Raw genomic sequence first — 22,001 nt, 5'->3', positions numbered from 1 at the left:
ACTGTCCTGCTGTAAAGAGGCATCCAACAATTTAGCTTTAACATGATCAGGCAGATTTTGCTCCTTGAGCCAGGCATGCCTTCTTATCACAGAACCCGTTACGGCAGCCATGCAAGAGGCCTCCAAGGAATCAAAACCACATTGCAAAGTATGCTTTCCAACCTGTTCTGCTGAATGCAATAAATCCTGTAACTCTATTTTCTACACAATCAGAAATCAACATCATTTTCTGTTTCAGTAAGCTCATAACATGCTGTTTATATTTAAGCATATTAAACTGGCAGTTTAAAGCCCTGATTGCCAAGGTTGCAGACGTATAAACCTTCTTTCCCCATCTACCCAGCACCCTGGAATCTCCATCAGAAGGGGTAGGATTTTTGGCTGTGGAAGCCTTAACACCCTTGGGAACCTGAGAAATAGTTTCAGGGTCAGCAGCAGGATTTTTGAAAAGAAATTTGTGGGAGTCAGGAACCCTGTAATATATGTCTGGCTTACTAGGAGCCGGAGGCAGGGAATCAGGAGCCATGCTTTATTCTGAGAACACATCATCAACAATGTCTAATACAGGAGGTATTGCCAAAGGGCTATGCTGAGAAAGAAGAAGAAAATCCCTAAGCCTCTTTTTAGATTCTGAAAAGTCCTGACTCTCCCAGTGAAAGTGTTCCCTTAAAGTATGCAAAGTTTCTCCAAGAGTAATCCTCAGGATGAGAAGCAGAAGGGATGGATTCCTCTGCAGAGTCCTCATAAGGTGGAATAGAAAATTCCTGATCAGAAGAGGAATCAGAAGAAATGGAAATCTGATCTGAATATTCATAATCAGTGCCTTGCCTAGGCCTCTTAGCGTGGGGGGGGGGGGGCCTGATCAAGGTGATTAAATCCTCAGCCATTTTGATCATTTGTTTTTCAGGCATAGGGACCTGAGCACGTGGCTCATGTGTCAGTTTTTTAGACATAGAAGTTGGTTTTGGCCTTGTTTTTGATGATGGCGTCGGTTTACTATACAAATGTTGAGTCTTGATAAACACCCTTAGAAGCCGGTGCCTGCTCAGCGGCAACGGACTCATCCAAGGGAGAGACACCCACGGGTTCAATACTTGCGGAATCTTGCGGCATACAGGACTTTGAATGGGTCTCGGTAGAGGCCTGCGACTCAAAAGTAGCGGGCATCAGGGGCTGCGAAAGCGCCTCACTGAGAACAGACGACTGGCTTAGGAGAAGCTTCGTCATCTGTTTTGGACCTCGGTCTGTCCCTGTCTTTTTCCTTGCGTTTTTTGTGAACTCTGGTAGTCTGATTGCTAACAGATGACATTTCAGGATAGTTAAATCTTGAACCAAAATATTTAGAAGCAAAAATATACCGACGCTTAATAGTGCGTTGGTTAAATTTAGCACAAAACTGACAGCAAAGCACGTTGTGATCAGAGCCTAGGCAAGGAATGCAGTACAAATGAAAATCCTTATGAGATCTTTGCTTCCCACAAGTAATACAATTATAAATGTTTACTGACATCGGTAAGGAGCAAGAAAAAGTTTCCCCAACGGGGTACTTAGCTTTAGTTTGAAGACTTCGGTTCTGAAACTCGAAAACGAAAATTTCAGGAGTCGGCCGACCGGCACTTGCAAAACTGCTTCTGCTTCGGACACCACGCAGCAAGAAAGACAGATTAAAATGGCCTTGGTAGCATGTTTTATACCCCTGATGACCTGACATCATGGAAGAGGAGACAGCAACCGACGCAGGACCCAAGACTTTGTTATTCAGGCCGACTGCAGGCAACCTGCCAGCAGATTACCCAAATGTAATGACTGCAACAGTGAAACACGAAGAACATCCCTCCATGCGCTTAGTTAACAAATGAAGCCATTGGTTTTTCAGATATAAAGCTAGCGACAAAACACTAGGGTCTTAGGAACAAACTACTGGCAAATACTGCATGACTTATGGTTGTGGTTAGGGCCTATGCAAAAAAAGACACTGGATATGGCTGCCCTTATGTGGAATTTGTCTTCCACACTGGCAATTGTCCTTCCTGGATGACATGACAAATTAATAGCAAGAAAAAGGAAAATTCCCCAACGGGGCACTTATCTGAAAGCAGAAGTCAGAATAGCTGGAAACTGTATGAACAGCAGTCGCTGCTGGCGTTCTGACTGGCGGCAGAAAAGTTCAGTGAATGGTACATGGGTACATCCATTTTATGGCCTAATCAGACTGCAGCCTATATCAGACGCACCATGTACCTTATAGTGGTAAAAGAATTTTGTATACTAGCCGATGTTGGGCGCGTTCTGGCAGGGATGTCCCTCAAGTAAAGAATACAGCAGCAATTGAATAGAAGGACATCATTATTTGGTATGGATACGGATTTCAATGGAAGGTAATGGTCGTAAAAATCCAGCCTTTACACATGGGAAAAATGTCAATAGTTGCAGAAACAAATTAAAATATACATCATGAACAAACACCATCTTAGAGCTCAAACATAATTAATTCAGCTATAAAGAGGTCACAATAAGCAAAATATCGAGGAAAAAAACATGCAATCTAATATCTTACAAAGATTTACATTACAGTCCATCTTAAATTGCATCAGGTATAAAGTTTCATGAACTACATCTAGATTTCAGTTATTAAAATGACTGCAATAAGACTCAATGATGAAGACAACCCAAACCCATACATTTCTGACTTAAGTAATCAAACTATTTAAGGATGTGCTCTACCATAACTCTAATACTGAGCACCCAAAATGCACCTAAAAACCACACTTACCTGCCAGAGTAAGCAGAGTCCTGGGAGTAAGGGGTGCCTCCCCGAGGGGTATGAGGAGTGCCTTGAGAAGACTGTGGGGTAAACTGTCCAAATGAAGAAGGTGTATCTTGACGGCCACTTGAGTATGCTGTGTCCTGAGAACTAGGAGTGCTGTTACCAGGTGTGGGAGGCAGTGTGACAGAGGGAAATACTGCATCAGTTGAGTGACGTCTACGGGAATCAGACTACAAAAAGAAAGATTATATAAAAAATTGTGTGAAGTAAAGAACTTTAAAAAACAAGTAAGCAACATCTTTACCCTAAAAATCTTCAATTTATAGAACATAAAGTGCACTCTTATCCACTGCTCAAACAACTGAAAGAGCACAGTCCATGCAAAGATACCTGTGCTTCTGAATATGTAGCCACTACCAAGTATCCAGCCCTCATTCAACAAAAATGAATTAGTTATCTTACTATACTATCTGGCAGTTTTAGTAAAACATCCTGCTCATCAGTCAGATGCAATAAATTTTAGAAATTGCAATCAGAGAGTGCTAAGTTAGATGTTAATAATGGATGCCGGATGTTACCTTAAAATGTGCTATACTGTACAAAAGAGATAACCCTCCTGCCACTAAAATCCTGCAGTAAGCTTGACATTTTATGCAAACAAATATAAACAATAAAAAAAAATTCTGAAATGAGTACTCAGCATATCTGAAAGATCAGCTGAAGGAATTATCTGGAACCGTTCCAATCAATAGGGTTAAAACTGCTTTTGTTTATGACCCAAGTCACAAAAATGTTAGTATTACATCCAAATACATGATGCTTCCTCTGACCCATGATGGTACCCTGTCCCTCCTGAGTCAGAGGATCTACTAAACTTTCAAAGTATACAGTTCTGATCAATCAATTCTATGCCTTCCTGTATGATAAAATGAGGATAAATAAACTGCTCATTAAAGCATCAAACTCTACAGGACTGCCCTAAAATGGCACCTGAAAGAGTATGTCTAACCTCTTGAAGTGGAAACAAATGGCTGAATATATGGTTAAACGGTTGGTAAGTCAGCTGGATAAATTAACCTCCGACTTCCACTCCCAGCTTGGAATAAAGGAAAATCAGATGAAAAGACTATTGCTAGTTAAGTGTCAAATTATGCAAGTGCTTCTTCACCCTGTTCCACATTTCTGAGAAAAATACAGCCTGGTGAATGTACTGACTAAAGGACGCCTCCAAAATCACTTACGGCAGCAAGAAAGGATACGCCCCAAGAGACAAACCTATTACTGTGATCAAACTAACATCTTTGCACTTAACTGCATGTTATCTAAACAATCTCCTGCCACAAGTGGCTGTTATCAGAAAGGTAGGAAATAATCCTCAAAGTATGAATAGAATGTAGGTGAAATCTGTCATTTGCTTATTTTTACACAATCAAATGCCCCCTTGCAAAAGGTTAACACTGCAGTGTGGCTTCAATATTCATTAAGCAACTGCCAGGTGCCACATGGTTGTTAGACTCTCTCTAGAAAGACTACTCACATTTTTGAGGGTCATACAGGTCAAGAATTTCAATTTAAGTATTTTAAATCCTTACCTTTTTTTGTGAGAAACAGTCAAATAAATACAAGGAAGCCAATCATAGCTGTGCAACGATTTCTCCAGTGAAGTGGTGTGTGTGTGTGTGTGTGTGTGTGTGTGTGTGTGTGTGTGTGTGTGTGTGTGTGTGTGTGTGTTTGGGGGGGGGGGATGTACTGGTATTATACTAAATAACCATAAAGATTTTCACTGTGTTTTTTTCTCCCGTCTCAGAGTTATTCATGACAACTGTAAACACTGACATTTCTAAACACTATGAAAATAAGAAAACTTTAAAGAACTAAAAGATTTTAGATAAAAAAAAAATGGAAATGCCTCAAACAAAAGAAAACCAACTGTCAACTAAAAATGGGCAGACTAAGTCAAGATCCTAAAATGAAATGAACTATATTCTTCAAAGATGCTAAGCAAACCCAAGAATATTAAGGTAAAACCTGATGTAGAAGCTGAAAAGGAGAAAAGAAAATCAATACTTATCCTTCAATGTCTAAGTAATCTTAGCATACTTCTAGAAACTTTCACAACAGGAAAAAAAACAGCACGTTAAGAAGCACAGAAAAAGATATAAAGTTCAGCTAAAAGTCCCTTTCTCAGATGCTAGTTCTAGACAAGTGAACTGTATGAAAGCAACCAACCAATTTTAGAGTTATTGCTTCTGTGTACAAGGAAAAAACATCTCCAAAACTGTACAAGCCATGTACGTTTTTCCCCCACAAACTCTAATGAAGTATAACATTTATTTATTTATTTTACATTTGTTTACTGGGAAAGTCCGATTGGGATAAGACCCATTCTCAGCGGAGGCCCACGGAGAAGCTCTATATAAAGAAATTATACAAAAAATATACAAGACTTACAGTACACCAGAAATTACACTATATGCTATAACTGACATTTGTAAATTGGATGTCAATTACCCTCCCAAAATGCCTCCAACAATCATATCACTGTTGTCTAAACTAGTGCAAGCAGAGATGTCAGATCAGGTTCCTTTGCTGAACCGAATATAATGCCCCGTTTGGCATGTACCTGACCAGACAAAGTACAGTTGTGTACACTTGCCATAAATGTAGATGTTCAAGTGTATTCACTTTACATTTGGGTAATCTGCTGGCAGGTTGCCCTCAGTCGGCCTGAATAACAAAGTCTTGGGTCCTGCATCAGTTGTTGTCTCCTTTCCCCTGACGTCAGGTCCTCAGGGGGTATAAAACATGCAGCTGACACCATTGTAATCAGTTTTTCTTGCCCCAGATGTCAGGTTTATAAACAAACAGTAAATATATAAATGCACCTTAGAAACATAAAAATTTACCTTTAACTAAAAGCAAATACACCACAAAGGCTTTTGAGTATAGTGAAGGAAAGATAAAGTATAGAAAGGGGGATGGCAGGTGGGTAACCCGGACTGCAAAAGTGAATACACTCTAACATCTACATTTATGGTAAGTGTACACAACTGTACTATGTTCTTTGAGTTTCACTGTTGCAGTCATTACATTTGGGTAGAATACCAAAGCTAAGGATGGAACTAAATAGCTTTAGGAGCGGCTACAAGGCCTTGCAGAACTGCAGTGGCAAAGCCTGCCCTAGACTTAGAGAAGAGGGACAAATGATACTGCTTTGTAAAAGTACGAACAGAGCTCCAAGTAGCAGCTTCTAGAATGTCTTTTGTTGGAACTCCTCTGAGAAAGGCTGCTGAGGCAGAGGCAGCCCTGGTGGAATGTGACCCGATTCCCTTGGGCACCGGTTTATCATGACGCAAGTAGCAGAAACGAATGCAGTGGCTTATCCAGTCTGTATAGCCTTCCCCTCTGATCCTGCAGCAAATGCCACCAGTTGTTGCTCAGACTTTCTTAGAGACTTGGTCCTGTTTAAGTAAAATCTTAGTTGTCTGTGTATGTCCAATGAATGCAGAATCTGCTCACCCTTGTTCTGCGGATTTGGGTAAAAGGTTGGCAGGTGAATAGTTTGGTTAAGAGCCACACTGGATACCACCTTAGGCATAAAGGAAAGATTGATCCTGAGGGACACCCTGTCCGGGTGAAATGTAATAAAAGGCTCCACAGCCATGAGGACCTGTAGTTCTGAAACCCTTCTTGCTGAAGTGATTGCCAAAAGGAAAGCTGTTTTCCAAGATAAAACTTTATATCCGCAGTAGCTGCTGGTTCAAAAGGAGGAAGGGTGAGTTTTTCCAGCACAAAATTGAGGTCCCATGCAGGAGTTGGTGATCTTCTGGGAGGCCTTAAATTTTTGGCCCCTCTAAGATACTGTTTTAGCAGAGGATGAATAAAGATCAGAGGCTCTGTGTTGTAAAGAGCCAAGATGGCAGAGACATGGATCTTTATTGAAGAAAAATATAGGCCCTTGTCAAGCATCTCAGTCAAGTATTGTAAAATCTGAGGAATATTTGGTTTTGCTGTGTCCATTCCTTGTGCTTGGGTCCAAGCACAGAATCTTTTCCATTTATCAGCATAAAATTTTCTAATACTAGGCCTTCTGGCTTCCAAAATGACATCCATCACAGATTTACTGAGAGGTGCTGTTTGAATAACTACATGAACAGCCATGCTGCCAGGTTCAGAGTTTGGAGCAGAGTGTGCAGAATTTGATTGCTCTGCTGAGACAGTAGATGAGGTATTTGAGGCAAGTACCAAGGAGGGAGTTGAGACATATTCCTTAGAATTGGGTACCAGTGCTGGCAAGGCCAGTCCGGGGCAACTAGGATCATTTTTTTGGTTTTTCCTGTCTGACCTTTAGTAAGACCTTGGGGAGAAGAGGCAGAGGAGGAAAGGTGTAAACTGACAGGTTTTTCCAACTGAAGGATAGGGCATCCACTTTCCATGCTTGTCTGTGAGAAGTCCTTGTGCAGAATTTGTTCAGTTGATAATTTTGGGGAGAGGCAAATAGATCTATGTCTGGGCTCCCCCATTTTTGTGCTACCATGTTGAAGACTTGTGGATCTAATTTCCACTCATGAAGGTATATAAGATTTCTGCTTAGGTCTGCCAGAGTATTTTGTTTTCCTGGCAGGAATTGTGCTTGAAGATGTACTTGGTAAGTCAAGGCCGTGTCCCACAATGCCATGGCTAGTCTGCAAAGGGGGTAGGAATGTGTACCCCCCTGCTTGTTTATGTACCACATAACCATGGTGTTGTCTGTCTATCAGTAGTTGTCCTGGATGAAGTCCTTGAAGGCTGTCAGGGCATTCTGAACAGCTAGCATCTCTTTCTGGTTGATATGCAGTTGCATTTGTTTTGGGCTCCATATGCCCTGAATGCATCTCTCTGCCAGGTGGGCCTCTCAAGCACAGTCTGATGAATCCGTAGTTAGGGTTTGGGTGGCAGGGGGTAGAGTGAAAGACAGTCCCTTGTTTTGGTGACATGTCTCTATCCACCAAAGAAACTCCTGCTGTAGGCAGGGAATGAGAGGAATCATTGTTTCCAGGCTGTGACAATGTTGACTCCATAAGCATTTTAGATACCACTGAAGTTTCCTCATATGCAGTCTTGCATATGGAATTAGTAGAATGCAGGATGCCATGAAACCCAAAGCCTGCAGAATTTGTCTTGCAGATAACTGGGTTTTTGTTGCCATCTGTTTGAAGTATATTTTCAGTTGCCTTTGTCTGGCGTAAGGTAAGCCATCTGGGCAGTTATATTCAAGGTTGCACCCAGGAATGTAATTTTTTGAGAGGGTACCAGTTGTGATTTATTTTCGTTTATTGAGTACCCTAGGCATGTTAGAAGACTTTTTACAAATGCCAGATGTTGAAGAAGAATGTCCTTGTTTTCTGGTTGAATGAGACAGTCGTCCAAGTAAGGATAGATGTGTATGTTTCTTTGTCTGCAAAATGCAATTACAGGTGCCAGGCACTTTGTAAAGACCCTGGGCGCAGTAGATAAGCCAAAGGGCAGTGCAGAGAATTGGTAATGCATAAAACCTGCCTTGAATCGGTGGTATCTTCTGCACGATTCCCTTATTGGGATATGCAGGTATGCCTCTTAAGTCTAGAGTCACTAACCAAGCATCCTTGCCCAGCATGGGCAGTAGCTGTTGTAAAGTTAGCATTTTGAAATTTGGAATGTCCAAGAACGTGTTCAAAATCGATAAGTCCAGTATTGGACGCCAGGCATAGTCTTTTCTGGGTACCAGGAACAGACCTGAATAAAAACCTTGTCCTTTTTCATGTTCTGGTACTGGTTGAATAGCCCCCATATCCATGAGGGACGTAACTTGTTTCTAAGCATCTGCCCATTGATTTTGTGGCAGATCTGGCCAACCATTTGGAATTGGCAAAGTATGGAAATGAAATCTGTACCCCTGGGATACTATGTTTAATACCCAATTGTCCTGGGTAATTAACTGCAAATTTTGAGCATGAAGTGTTAATTTTCCCCCCAAGGGGGCTGCCAAAAGATAATTGCTTGGTGATGGTAGAGGGAAGTCATTGAGACTGCTTACTGTAGGGTTGTGCTTTGCTTCCTCCAGATTTGGAGGTAGAGGCACCCCATTGCTTTGACCTGTAAGAACCCTGTGAGTGGTATCTAGAGCATTTTGCGCACCTGGATTTGGTTTGTGAGGCTCTGTTGGACGCAGGAAAGGACCAATTTTTTGTGGGCCAGTGCCTACTGAATCTGGGTGGCTGTACTTGTAAGAAATCTTTTACAGTTTGCATGGATTTAGCTTTGTCTTCCACTTTCTTTAAAACCTCTTCCACCTTATTACCAAACAGAGTATCATGCTGTAAAGGTGCATCCAACAATTTAGCTTTAACATGATCAGGCAGATTTTGCTCCTTAAGCCAGGAATGCCTTCTAAACACAGATCCAGTAACTGCGGCCCTGCAAGAGGCCTCCAAGGAATCAAAACCACATTGCAAAGTATGCTTTCCAATTAGTTCTGCTGCATGCAACAATTCCTGTAATTCTTTATTCTCCACACAATCAGTTTCTCCAAAAGAATAATACTCAGGTGCAGATGGGATGGATTCCTCTGCATCTGAATCCTCATAGGGTGGTATAGAAAATTCCTGATCAGAAGAGGAATCAGAAGAAATAGAAATCTGATCTAAAGATTCATAATCAGTGCCTTGCCTAGGCCTCTTAGCGGGGGGGGGGGGTTTGGGAACCCCTGATCAAGGTAATTAAGTCTTCAGACATTTTGATCATCTGTTTTTTAGACATAGGGGCCGGAGCAGGTGGCTCATGCGTCGGTTTTTAGACTTAGAAGTTGTTTTTGTCTTTGAAGCAGGCATCTGTTTTATATAGAAATGTTGAGGCCTGAAGACACCATCAGAAGCCGGTGCCTGCTCAGCGGCTCCAGACCCATCCAAGGGAGAGACATCCGTGGGTACAATACTCTGAGAATCTCGCGGCATTCCGGACTCTGCATGGGTCTCGGTAGAGGCCCGTGACTCAAAAGTAGCGGGTATCAGGGGCTGCGAAAGTGCCTCACCGAGTACTGGCGACTGGCTTAGGAGAAACTTAAGTTGGTTTTGGACCTCGACGGTCTGTCTCTTTTTCTTTGCGTTTTTTGTGAACTCTGGTAGTCGGATTGCTATCTGACGACATTTCAGGGTAATTAAATCTGCATCCAAAATATTTTGAAGCAAAAATAAACCGATGCTTAATAGTGCGTTGGTTAAATCTAGCACAAAACCGGCAGCAAGGCACGTTATGATCTGGGTCTAGGCAAGGAATACAGTACAAATGAAAATCCTTATGAGGTATTTGCTTCCCACAGGTAATGCAATTATTAACTTTTACTGACATCGGTAAGGAGCAAGAAAAAGTTTTCACCAATGATTTTTCCCAATGGGGTGCTTAGCTTTAATTGAAGACTTCGGTTCTGAAACTCGAATGCGAAAATTTCAGGTGTTGGCCGACCGGCACTTGCGAAATGCTTCTGCTTTGGGCACCGCGCAGCAAGAAAGACTGATTAAAATGGCGTCGGCTGCATGTTTTATACCCCTGACGACCTGACGTCATGGGAGAGGAGACAGCAACCGACACAGGACCCAAGACTGTCATTCAGGCCGACTGAGGGCAACCTGACAGCAGATTACCCAAATGTAATGACTGCAACAGTGAAACACGAAAAACATCTACAACAGCTGGAAAGACCACAAAAGTACCTCACAAAAAGGATCCTAGGCCTTTAACACATGTCCTACATGGACAAACTCAACAAATTTCAGCTGTTCTCAGTCTCTTATCGTCTACTTAGAGGTGATCTCTGCTTGACTTACAAAGCCCTGCCTGACCCAAGCCCTACTTGAAATGCTACACCTAAAGAAATATCAATTCCCTCGCGCCACACGCTCCACAGATTTCAACCTCATTACCACAGTTAACAGAACATGCTAAAGGGACAGGTTCATCTCCAAAAGACTTCCCAAACTCTGGAATAAACTTCCCCTTCATGTCAGAGTACCTCGCTGGCCCTCTTCAAGAGAAATCTTGATGAGTGGATGGGTAACAGAAAGTTCACTCCAGGGATCACTCCAGTTGCCCTACTGGATAGGAGCCCTGTGAACCAACATCGGGTAGCATGGTGCCTGGGCTATTTGTTTGGGCTAGGCTTGTAAAGGCTCCAGGGCCATTAACCTAGTACACACCTATGAACAGTACATTTAATGGTGGTACAAGAAGGGACTAGCCCAGGCACAAACACCTGCACTAGTTCAGTGAACTTCAGCCTGTCAAGGATTCTCAGATGAAACTGCATACAGCATCTCATAAGTCCCTAATGTCATCTTCCACTGACAATAACTCCTCAAAAAACAAAGACAGTCAACTTTACTCACACCCTTTTTCACAGAAGTAAACAAAGCCTCCCTTAAGAATGGAACAAAATATCGACAATCAGTAAACAGTTTCACTGTAGTTCCTTTCTAAGGGATGTGACCTTTGCAGTAAAGATCAATTTAATGAAATTATTCTTTTGTTGGGAAGCAAAAGATGTTTCAGCGACCTAGCCCCAAAAACAGATGCTATAAATTAATGACAAGTTGCAGGCTTAAACCTCTGGCAATACCACTATCTCTAGAACCACTGCGAACCTTACTTGCAACTACAAATAAAATTTAAACTAAAACTCTCATCTCCTTTCCCACTAAGAAAGCACATAAGACCACTGGGGGGTTTCCACAAACATATAGCTTGAGAGATGCTATTTAGCCCTAAACGATGATCCTACAACCATTAAGCAAACTCCTTTCCAGAGTTACAAAAGGCCTCAACTACTAATATTCTTCAAAGTACAAAAAAAAAGTCAAGGTGAGCAAATGGTTTAGGAACTGTGCACTTAAATCCTTAAATGTGTAAGCTACAAATCATTCCAATTTTATAAAATGTTTAAATGAGGCTGAAGACAAAAGTGCTGTTTCAACAACAAACAATATACCACAGTTTAGGCAAGTTTGCACTTTGCTGCAGTTACTTAACAGTGTAGATGCTAGCAGAATTAAACATTTCTGAAAACATCGAGCACTTTCAGGGTAATCCAGAACTGATTAAAGTAACAGGGGGAGCAGCTAAACAACCTAGCTTTGTGAATAATATTTAATTTTTATTTATTTATTTATTTGCTGTTGTTTAACCAGGATAGTCCACTGGGCCCAAAGAACCCGTTTTCAATGGAGTCCTGGGGAGAAAAACTCCACATACAGATTATACAAAGATTATGTTACACAATACATAAAATACAAAGATTAATTTCAATACATAGATTATATAGAGAAAAACATAAGTATCAAACAAAACAAGTAATAGAGGCGAAATATAAAAAGAAATAGTATTGTGTTTTTTTTTTTTTTTTTTTTTTAATTACTTGGTACGAGTGAGTGAGTTGAATGGTGGAAGCAAGCATGAATTTGCTAGCTGGGAATGGAAAAAGAAAGAGGAGTAGTGGTGGAAGTAGGGTAGGTTATGAAGGATGTGAGCAGGAGCATTCCCATGAGGATGTTAGATGAGAGTGTAGTAATTTTTTAAAGTGTGGGAGGCTAGCAATTGTACGGATGGATGGGGGAAGGGAGTTCCATTGGCATGCTAGTGAGAAGGACAGGAGGTGTTGTCCTGGAGTGTGTATGGGTCTATAGACCTTGTTTGATGCATTTTAAAGGTAGTTGAAAGAGAGGGACAGAGTGCTGGCTGGAAGAAGAGTTTATGTGCATAGGTGAGTTGAGTGTAGGAGAGGTAGTGGGGTAGCTCTAGCCAGTTGAGTTTTTGGAGAGGTTCACAGTGATGGGTAGATGGATTTGCTGCTGGTTGCAAATCTGGCTATTTTATTGTAGCAAGATGATAGTTTGGATTTCAGAGAAGATTGTAGGTTTGTTAGAAGAGGGGCGCCATAGAGAAGGGAGGGAAGGAGAAATGTGGTAGAGAGGGTAATTTTGGTAGTAGAGGTGAGGAACAGATGGTCGCGGTAGAGCATGCCTAGTTTTTGATGTTTTTTTTTTTTATATTTAGGAGTAGATGGGAGTTGAATTTCAGCTTGTCATCAATTTGAATCCCGAGTAGTTTGGCTTCAGATACCAGCTCGAGACATGTATTGTTCTGGCTGGTGATGGAGAATAAATTTCTGTCACAGTTATTAGTTTTGGAGGGGGAGAATATCATAAGCTTGGTTTTAGCAGAATTGAGTGCAAGGTGGTTCTCTTTCATCCACTGTTCTGTGGTGGAGAAGGCATCTTGAGTTAGTTTTAAGAGAGTTGGGATGGATGGGGCAGCACAGATGATAGTGGAGTCATCAGCATATTGAATAATATTTGCAAGGGGGATAGAGCGGAAAAAGTCATTAATGAAAATATTGAAGAGGAGGGGGCCCAGAATAGAGCCTTGTGGGACACCTGTGGGTGTGTCAAGGAAGGAGGAGGTGGCTTTTTTCCACTTGACAGCTTGTTGCCGATTGGAGAGATAGCTAGTAAACCAACAGAGGGAAGAGGGAGAAAGATGTAGGTTAGAAAGCTTAGTAAGACGGAGGTTATGAAAGATAGTATCGAAAGCTTTAGAGAGATCGAGGAGGATGGTAGATACAATGAGGCCAGAGTCCTTAGCTTTGTTCACAGTTTCAAGGAAGGATAGGAGGACAGTCATAGTACTATGATGGGGTCTGAATCCATGCTGTGTAGGAGTTAGTAGATTGTTATCCAGAAGATGTGGAAGGAGTTGAAGATGGATACATTTCTCCAGGAGTTTTGAAATGGGAGAAAGGATGGCGACAGGACGGAAGTTGGAAATATTAGCATTGGTTCCACCTTTGTGCAGGGGAATGATGTAGGCTTTTTTCCAGATTAGAGGAACAAAATTTTCTTGGATTGAGCGGTTAATTAGGATACTTACAGGGAGAGCAATAGCTTCAGCAGCTATACTAAGGTAGTATGAGGGAATGTTATCAGGGGCATTGGTGCATGGTTTTAGTTTCTGCAAGAGTTTTTTTTATGATGGATGTAGGAATAGGTTTGATGAGGAAAGGTGGAGTTGTGGAATGAGTGGGGGAAGGTGGGGGAGGAGAAGTATGAGGTGATGTGGGAGAAGTTAGAGATGAAAGAGCTTGAGGATGAGTGGGAGAAGTTGTAGGGGAAGATACCCGAGAGGAAATGCAGGTTGGCGGAGTATTGTTGTTTGAAAAAGAGCTGGTGAGTTTGGAAATAAAGTCTATGAAGAAAGAGTTAAATTGGGTTGCAAGATCAGTATCATCAGTATTTGGGCAAGGGATTGGGTTTCCTGTGTTCCCGGGTTTTAAAAGGGTAGTTATGCCTTTCCAGAACTTCTGAGGGTTGGTTTTGAAATTGCTTTGAAGTCGGGTGAAGTAGTTACGACGGTCTGCAGAGATAAGTTTTTTAACTGAGTTACGAAGGGTTTTGTATTCATTGAGGGAAGAAGTAGTTTTGTTCTTTTGATATTGTGTCCAGGCTTTGTTTATAAGTCGCATGGTGGTTAGGGTGTTTATACTTAACCAGGGTGTGGATTGCCTTTTTATTCTTTTGGTTTTTAATGGGGCATGAGTATCTAGAAGGTTGAGGAAGGTGGTATTAAAGTGAGTGATAGCATTTTCAAGGGGAAGAGTCTTTAAGGGGTACCAGTTCAGTGAATTTAGTGCAGCTGAGAAAGCTTCAGGGTTGAATCTCCTATGGCATCGGGTAGTGATGTAATTATGGGTGACTTGTAAGGGTGAAGGGAGACGTCTTGCATGTATTCTTTTATATTTATATAAATTTAAACATTTATTAGAGAGAAAGAGAAACCCTGAATAATAATACAGAATATTCTAAGACAGCTGGCACCTTTAAATGTGGTAAATGTACGTAACACACACACACGGGTCCACCACTTACTTGTCTCACCTTGAAAGGTCAGCTGGTGCAAAAAGAAAATACAACTGCAATAGCAACAACACAGCATACTTGGCTACTTTCTATGTTGGCAAAAAATCTAAGCGTCACAACAAATGCACAAACAGTTGCATGCAATTAACTGCAAGGATGCTAAAGATGCATTGTTGCAATATTCACAAGTATGCTTAGATTTTAACACATTCTAGAGAAAACTGAGCTTGAGTGACAGATTAAGCTAATTCAGAACAGCCAAAAGGACCTTAGGACATTAGTATTAAACGTCTGTTCACACAGACACACAGTATTTAAGCAAGATGTGCAGATTCAACTGTAATTTGAAAAGAGTCCATTTATAATACAAGAAAAAAAAAAAAAAATATATATATATATATATATATATATATATATATATATATATATATATATATGCACACACACACACACACACACACACATATATATAAATATAAAAGAATACATGCATTTAGTCGAAGTATACCTCCAAATGTCAGTTGTTCCGAACCTGAATGTCGATTTTCTATTTGGCGAACGGTCGGAATGTCGTATGAAACACCAAATTCGAAAATTCCGACCGCTCTACCACCTAAACTAGCGCTACCATGGGTCAAAAAGGGGGGATATTTTGTGTTTTGACAATCTCCGATTCAGACATTTGAGAAAGTACAGTTGTGTACACTTACCATAAATGTAGAAGTTCGAGTGTATTCACTGTTGCAGTCATTACATTGGGGTTATCTGCCTGCAGGTAGCCCTCAGCCGGCCTGAATATCAAAGTCTTGGATTCCTGCGTCGGATGCTGTCTCTTCTTCTATGACGTCAGATAGTCAGGGATATAAAACATGCAGCCAACACCATTACATCAGTTCTTGCCCCAGATGTCAGGTGCCCCCACAATGGGAAACAATTATATGATACGTTACACCTCCATCAAAAAGCAAATACACCAGAAAGCTTAAAACAAGAAGGAAATGTAGAGCCAGGAGAAGTCAGGGGGCTGAAGGGAGGGTAACCAGGACTGCAACAGTGAATACACTCGAACATCTACATTGATGGTAAGTGTACACAACTGTACTATGGTCTTCGTGTTTCACTGTTGCAGTCATTACATTTGGGTTGATTCCCAAAACTAAGGAAGGGAGGAGGAAGTTAAAGAGCATTAGGGCCAGCTATTAAGCCCTGCAAGACTGCAGTGGCAAAACCAGCTCTGGATTTAGAAAGAAATGGGGATGTGAATGCTTGGTGAAGGTATATATAGAGCTCTAGGTAAGCAGCTGCTAGGATGTCCCTGGTAGGGACTTCCCTGACAAAGGCTGTAGAGGTAGATGTAGCCCTGGTGGAATGTGATCTTATCCCCTGTGGGGTAGGTTTTCCATGGTGCTTATAGCAGAAATTAATGCAATGGGCTATCCATTTACAAATGGTTTGCTTTGAAATGGCCTTCCCCTCTGCCCCTGCAGCAAAGCCAACTGGCAGCTGTTCAGATTTTCTGAGAGACTTAGTCCTGTCCAAATAAAATCTAAGTGGTCTGTGCATGTCCAAAGAGTGCAGTATTCGTTGTCCTTTGTTTTGTGGATTAGGGAAAAAAGTAGCCAAATGAATGGACTGATTTAGGGCCACACTAGACACCACCTTGGGCATAAAGGAAGGATTTGGTCCGGAGGGAAACCCTGTCTGTATGGAATATAAATGAAGGGCTCCACTGCCATGAGGGCCTGTAATTCAGACACTCTTCTTGCTGAAGTGATGGCTAGAAGGAAGGCTGTTTTCCAAGAAAGGAATTTCAACTCTGCAGTTGCAGCTGGTTCAAATGGAGGGATGATGAGCTTTTCCAATACAAAGTTAAGGTCCCAGGCTGGAGTAGGGGCACGGCTGGGGGGGGGGGGGTCTTAAATTTTTAGCCCCTCTGAGGAATTGCTTAAGCAGAGGGTGAGAAAAGAGGGGAGGTTCAGTATTATAATGTGCTGAAATGGCAGAGGCATGAATTTTAATTGACGAGAAGGATAGGCCCTTGTGAAGCATTTCTGTTAAGTACTGAAGAATATTAGGTAAGCTGGGCACCGTTTTGCCCATCCCCTGAAGTCTGGCTCCAGGAACAGTATCTTTTCTACTTTTCAGCATAGGATTTTCTAATACTAGGCCTCCTTGCTTCCAGAATGACATTTAGTACCTGCTTACTGAGGGATGCTATTGGAGAGCTCAATGAATTAGCCAGGCTGCAAGGTTCAGTGTTTGAAGCTGAGGGTGCAGAGTCTGGCCCACCTCCTAGGACAGCAAGGAAAGTGTCTGAGGTAGGTGCCATGGCTCCAGCAGTAGCATACTGCGCAAGAGGGGGTGTGCCAGTGCTGGCGAGGCCAGTCTGGTGCAATCAGTATTGTCCTTGGCATGTCCTGTTTGATCTTTAGCAGAACCTTTGAGAGGAGAGGCAGGGGGGGGAAAGGCATAAACAGAGAGACTTTCCCAGGTAAAGGACAGGGCATCCACTTTCCAAGTTTGACTGTGGGGAGTCCTTATGCAGAATTTGTCCAATTGGTAGTTCTGAAGGGAGGCAAACATGTCTATCTCTGGAGTCCCCCATTTCTTCCTCAAGAGGCTGAATATTTTTAGTTCCAGTTTCCATTTGTGTGGGTCCATGAGATTTCTGCTTAGGTTGTCTGCCAGTGAATTTAGTTTGCCTGGCAGGAATTGAGCTTGTACATGCACTTGGCAGTTCAAGGCTGTGCTACACAGAGCCATGGCTAGTCTGCAGAGGAGGTACGAGTGGGTTCTTCCCTGCTTGTTTATGTACCACATAACTGTGGTGTCTGTTTTTATCAATAATTGTCCTGGAAAGATGTCTTTAAAGGCTGTCCGGGAATTCTGTACAACTAACATTTCTTTTTAGTTGATATGCAGGTGCATCTGACTCGGGTTCCATTTGACCTGAATGCACTGCCCTGTCAAGTGAGCCCCCATGCATAGTCTGATGCATCTGCTAGTGTTTGGGCGGCAGGGAGTAGAGTGAAAGGGAGTCCCTTGTTGTGGTAGCAGGCCTCTGCCCACCAAAGGAACTCTGTCTTTACACAAGGAATGATAGGAATCATTGTTTCCAGGTCCTGAGCATGTTGACACCATAAGCTTTTTAGATACCATTGTAGTTTCCTCATATGCAGTCTTGCATATGGAATTAGTAGAATGCATGAGGCCATGAACCCCAGGGCTTGCAAAATTTTCCTTGCAGATAGCTGGTTCTTTGTGGCCAGTAGTTTGAAGTAGGTTGTCAAATACCCTTGTTTCTCTAGTGTGAGATAAGCCATCTGGAAGTTTGTGTTCAAGCTTGCTCCCAGGAATACAAACTCTTGGCAGGGTACTAGATGAGATTTCTTTTCGTTTATGGTGTACCCCAGTGAGGTTAGAAGTTTCTTTACAAATACCAGATGTTTTAATAGCAAGCCCTGGCTTTCTGGCTGAATCAGACAATTGTCTAGGTATGGGTATAGTTGAATATTTCTCTACCTGCAAAATGCAATAGCTGGAGCTAGACATTTTGTGAATACCCTGGACGCTGTAGATAAGCCAAAGGGAAGTGCAGAGAACTGATAGTGCATGGAGCCTGCCCTGAAGCGTACGTATTTCCTGCAAGATTCCCTTATTGGAATGTGCAGGTAAGCTTCCTTTAAGTCTAAGGTTGCCAACCAAGCATCTTTGCCTAGCACAGGAAGCAGCTGTTGAAGTGTTAGCATTTTGAATTTTGGGATTACCAAAAAGGCGTTTAGAATAGAGAGGTCCAAGATAGGACGCCAGGAGCTGTCTTTTCTGGGTACCAGGAAAAGTCTTGAATAAAAACCTTGATCCCTTTCTTCTGCTGGGACAGGTTAAATAGCCCTGATACTTAAAAGAGAGAGAACCTGCTGTTGAGCTTCTGCCCACTGATTTGGGGTAGGTCTGGCCAACTGTTTGGGGTTAGTAGGGTGTGGAAGTGGAATCTGTATCCTTGGGAAACTATATTTAAAACCCATTTGTCCTGGGTAATGAGTTCCCAGTTTTTTGCATGCAGTGCTAGCTTTCCTCCTAAGGAAGCAGGCAGTTGAGCAGGGCTTGGAAGGGTTAAGGTCAAGTCATTGTGACATTTTTCCCTAGGGGGGTGTCTTACTACTTCCTGCTTTGGAAGTGGGAGCCCCCCACTGCTTAGGCCTGTGCGTAGCCTGAGACTATAACCTAGGTGGTCTGCTGTTCCTGAGTTTGGACCGAGAAGAACCGGCAGAGACTGGAAAGGACCAATTCTTTGAAGGCCAATGCCTACTAAATCTGGGAGGCTGTACTTGCAGGAAATCTTTAACAGTTTGCATAGATTTAGCTTTTTCCTCCATCTTTTTGAGGATGACTTCTGCTTTATTGCCACACAGGCAGTCTTGGTTTAAGGGAGCATCCAGTAATTTAGCATTGATGTGATCTCGCAAGTTTTGCTCCTTAAGACAAGTATGTTTACCAACTTGTTCAGCAGAATGCATTAAATCCTGTAATTCTTTGTGTTCGTCAGGTATCAATATAATTTTCTGTTTAAGTAATCCCATAATATGCTGCTGGTACTTTAACATATGAAACTGCCAATTTAAAGCCCTAATGGCCAAAGTAGCAGAAGTGTATACCTTCTTACCCCATCTGTCCCAGGGCTCTAGCATCTCTATCAGAAGGGGTAGGATTTTTGGCAGCAGTAGCCTTAATGCCCTTTGGTCTTTGGGAAATGGTCTCTGGATCTGCAGTGGGGTTCTTGAAGAGGAATGTATGAGAGTCAGGTACTCTAATACCAGTCAGGTTTTCTGGAAGCTGGAAGTAAAGTGTCTGGGGACAGGCTTGATTCCAAGAAGGCATCATCTACAATGTCCAGAACAGAAGGGATAGCTAAATGCCTGAGTTGAGGAAGGAGTAAGAATTCCCTAAGCCTCTTTTTGGAGTCAGAGTAATCCTGGCTTTCTCAGCGGAAATGCTCCCTAAGAGTGTGCAAGGTTTCACCAAAAGAAAAAATCTTTTGGAGGGAAAGCAGAGGGAATGGAATCCTCTGCATCAGAATCATCATAGGTAGATAAGGGCAAATCCTGGTAATCAGAAGAAACAGAAATATCAGAATCCTGATCAGACAAATCAGAAGGAAAATCAGTTCTAGGTCTCTTAGAGGGGGAAGGCTGGCTTCCCCTAATTAAAGTAATAAGGTCTTCAGCCATTCTAAGCATTTGTTTTTTAGGAATATGGGCCTGACCATGCGGTTTGGACGTCGGTTTTCTAGGCATGGGTCAAGTTTTAGGCCTGGATGAAGAAGATGGGGTCAGATTAAAATGCAAATCTGTAGGCCTGAATACACCCTCAGAAGCCGGTGCCTGCACAGCGGCTCCGGACCCATCCAAGGTAAAGACATCTGCAGGTTCCATAGTCGAAGAAGCATCTTGCAGCATACCGGACTCTGAATGGGTCTCAGTAGAGGCCTGCGAATCTGAAGTAGCGGGTATCAGGGGCTGTGAAAGCACCTCACTGAGTACCGGCGAACTGGCGACTAGCTTAACGGAACCGTCATCGGCAGTTTTGGACCTATGCGGTCTGTCTCTGTCTTTATCCTTATGTTTTTTCAGAATGTCAGTAGTCAGACGGCTTACCAAAGCCATTTCTGGATAGTTACACCGAGTACCAAAACAATTTGCTGCAAAAATAGACAGACGACGAATAGTTAGGGGGTTGAATAAAGCACAAAACGGACAGCGAGGGACGTCGTGGTCCGGGCCTAGGCAAGGAATGCAGTACGAATGAAAATCTTTACGAGGTATTTGCTTTCCACAGGTAAGACAATTGTTAACTTTTACTGACATCGGGGTAAGAGAAAGAAAAAGGATCCCCAACAGGGTACTTAGCTTTTTTTTGAAGACTTCGGTTCTGAAACTCGAAAATAAGAAGTTATGTACTCACCATAACGTTCCTTCTGAGTAGGTAAACGTCATTTGTCAGCAACCTATGGGTTATCGGATCCGAGCCGGCAGCTTCCAACAGCTAAGATCCGAGCTCCAAGCTCCTCCCCCTTACCCATAACCCCCTGCTATCCCTTCCTGACCTCAGATCGAGTCTGCTTATCCATAAACCATACAATACCAAGAACCACCTCCATACTCTAACCTAGAGACAATCCGCCATGAAAGCAGGAGTCCTTTGAACATCCATATAGGTTAGGAGGACGGAGGGAGGGACGGTTGCTGACACATGAAGTTCACCTACTCAGATGGAACGTTATGGTGAGTACATAACTTCTTAATCTGAAGTAGTTAACTTCATTTGTCCATCAACCTATGGGACAGAGTCCGCAGCTACCTGATTCTTGGGAGGCCCTCATGGAAGGATGTTCCGGAGCACTGCAGAGCCAAAGGATGCTCTCCCTCTGGAAGCAATATCCAACTTGTAATGGTTTATAAATGTTTGAGATGAAGCCCAAGTGGCTGCTGAACAAATGTCATCCAATGACACCCTAGATCGAAAAGCAGTAGAGGTAGAAATCCATCGAGTAGAATGGGCATGGACTCCTTGAGGTGCAGGCCGGCCAGAACTCTCATATGTCAAAAGAATACATTGGGAAATCCATCTGGACAATGTGACTTTTGATACATGTTTTCCCAAAGAGGATTTAGCAAAGGATACAAAAAGCTGGTCTGATTTCCTGTGATCAGCTGTCCTGTGCAAATAGAATACTAGTTGCCTATGTACGTCTAGAGAGTGCAACTTGTATTCACCTTTGTTCTGATAATTTGGAAAGAAGACTGGTAAATTAATAGATTGGTTGATATTAGACTCCGAAGCAATTTTGGGCAGAAAAGAGGAGTTGGTCCTGAGTGAGACTATCTTTGTGAAAAATCAAATATGGTGGCTTGGCGCAAAGGGCTTGAAGCTCCGAGACCTTTCTGGCCGAAGTTATGGCAACAAGAAAAACTGTCTTCCAAGATAAGTATTTCAGATCCACCGAAGTTGCAGGCTCAAAGGGAGGAGCTGTTAGAGACTGAAGTACAAGAGTTAAATCCCAAGGAGGGACTGCATCTTTAACCGGAGGTCTTAGTAGGAAAGTGCCTTTTAGGAAGGTCTTACATAATTTGGACAAAGTCAAAGGGCCGAGATCACTGCCAACATGATAATGAGAGATTGCAGCCAACTGGACTTTGACTGTAGAAGAGCTAGCACCTTGGTCGAATAATCCTGACAGAAAACCTAGTACTGCTGGCAACTGAGCTGTAGAGGGATCTAAGTTCTGATGCTCTGCCCAAATAGAAAAACGCTTC

General features: G+C 42.4%; 1 protein-coding gene across 1 annotated transcript in view; it reads right to left on the bottom strand.

Moving 5' to 3' along the window:
- Positions 1–22,001, bottom strand: part of SETD1A (SET domain containing 1A, histone lysine methyltransferase) — a 1,410,167-nt gene that overhangs the window by 1,254,181 nt on the left and 133,985 nt on the right. The window contains exon 2 of the mRNA XM_044086230.1: positions 2,774–2,997. Within this exon, the coding sequence (XP_043942165.1) occupies positions 2,774–2,997 (224 nt within the window). The remainder of the gene's footprint in view (positions 1–2,773; positions 2,998–22,001) is intronic.

Source organism: Protopterus annectens, chromosome 10.part0 (assembly GCF_019279795.1).
Source record: "Protopterus annectens isolate FY-2018-M chromosome 10.part0, PAN1.0, whole genome shotgun sequence".
NCBI lineage: Eukaryota > Metazoa > Chordata > Ceratodontiformes > Protopteridae > Protopterus > Protopterus annectens.
The sequence above is the reverse complement of the archived record's forward strand: the minus strand, read 5'-3'. Positions and strand labels throughout refer to the sequence as shown.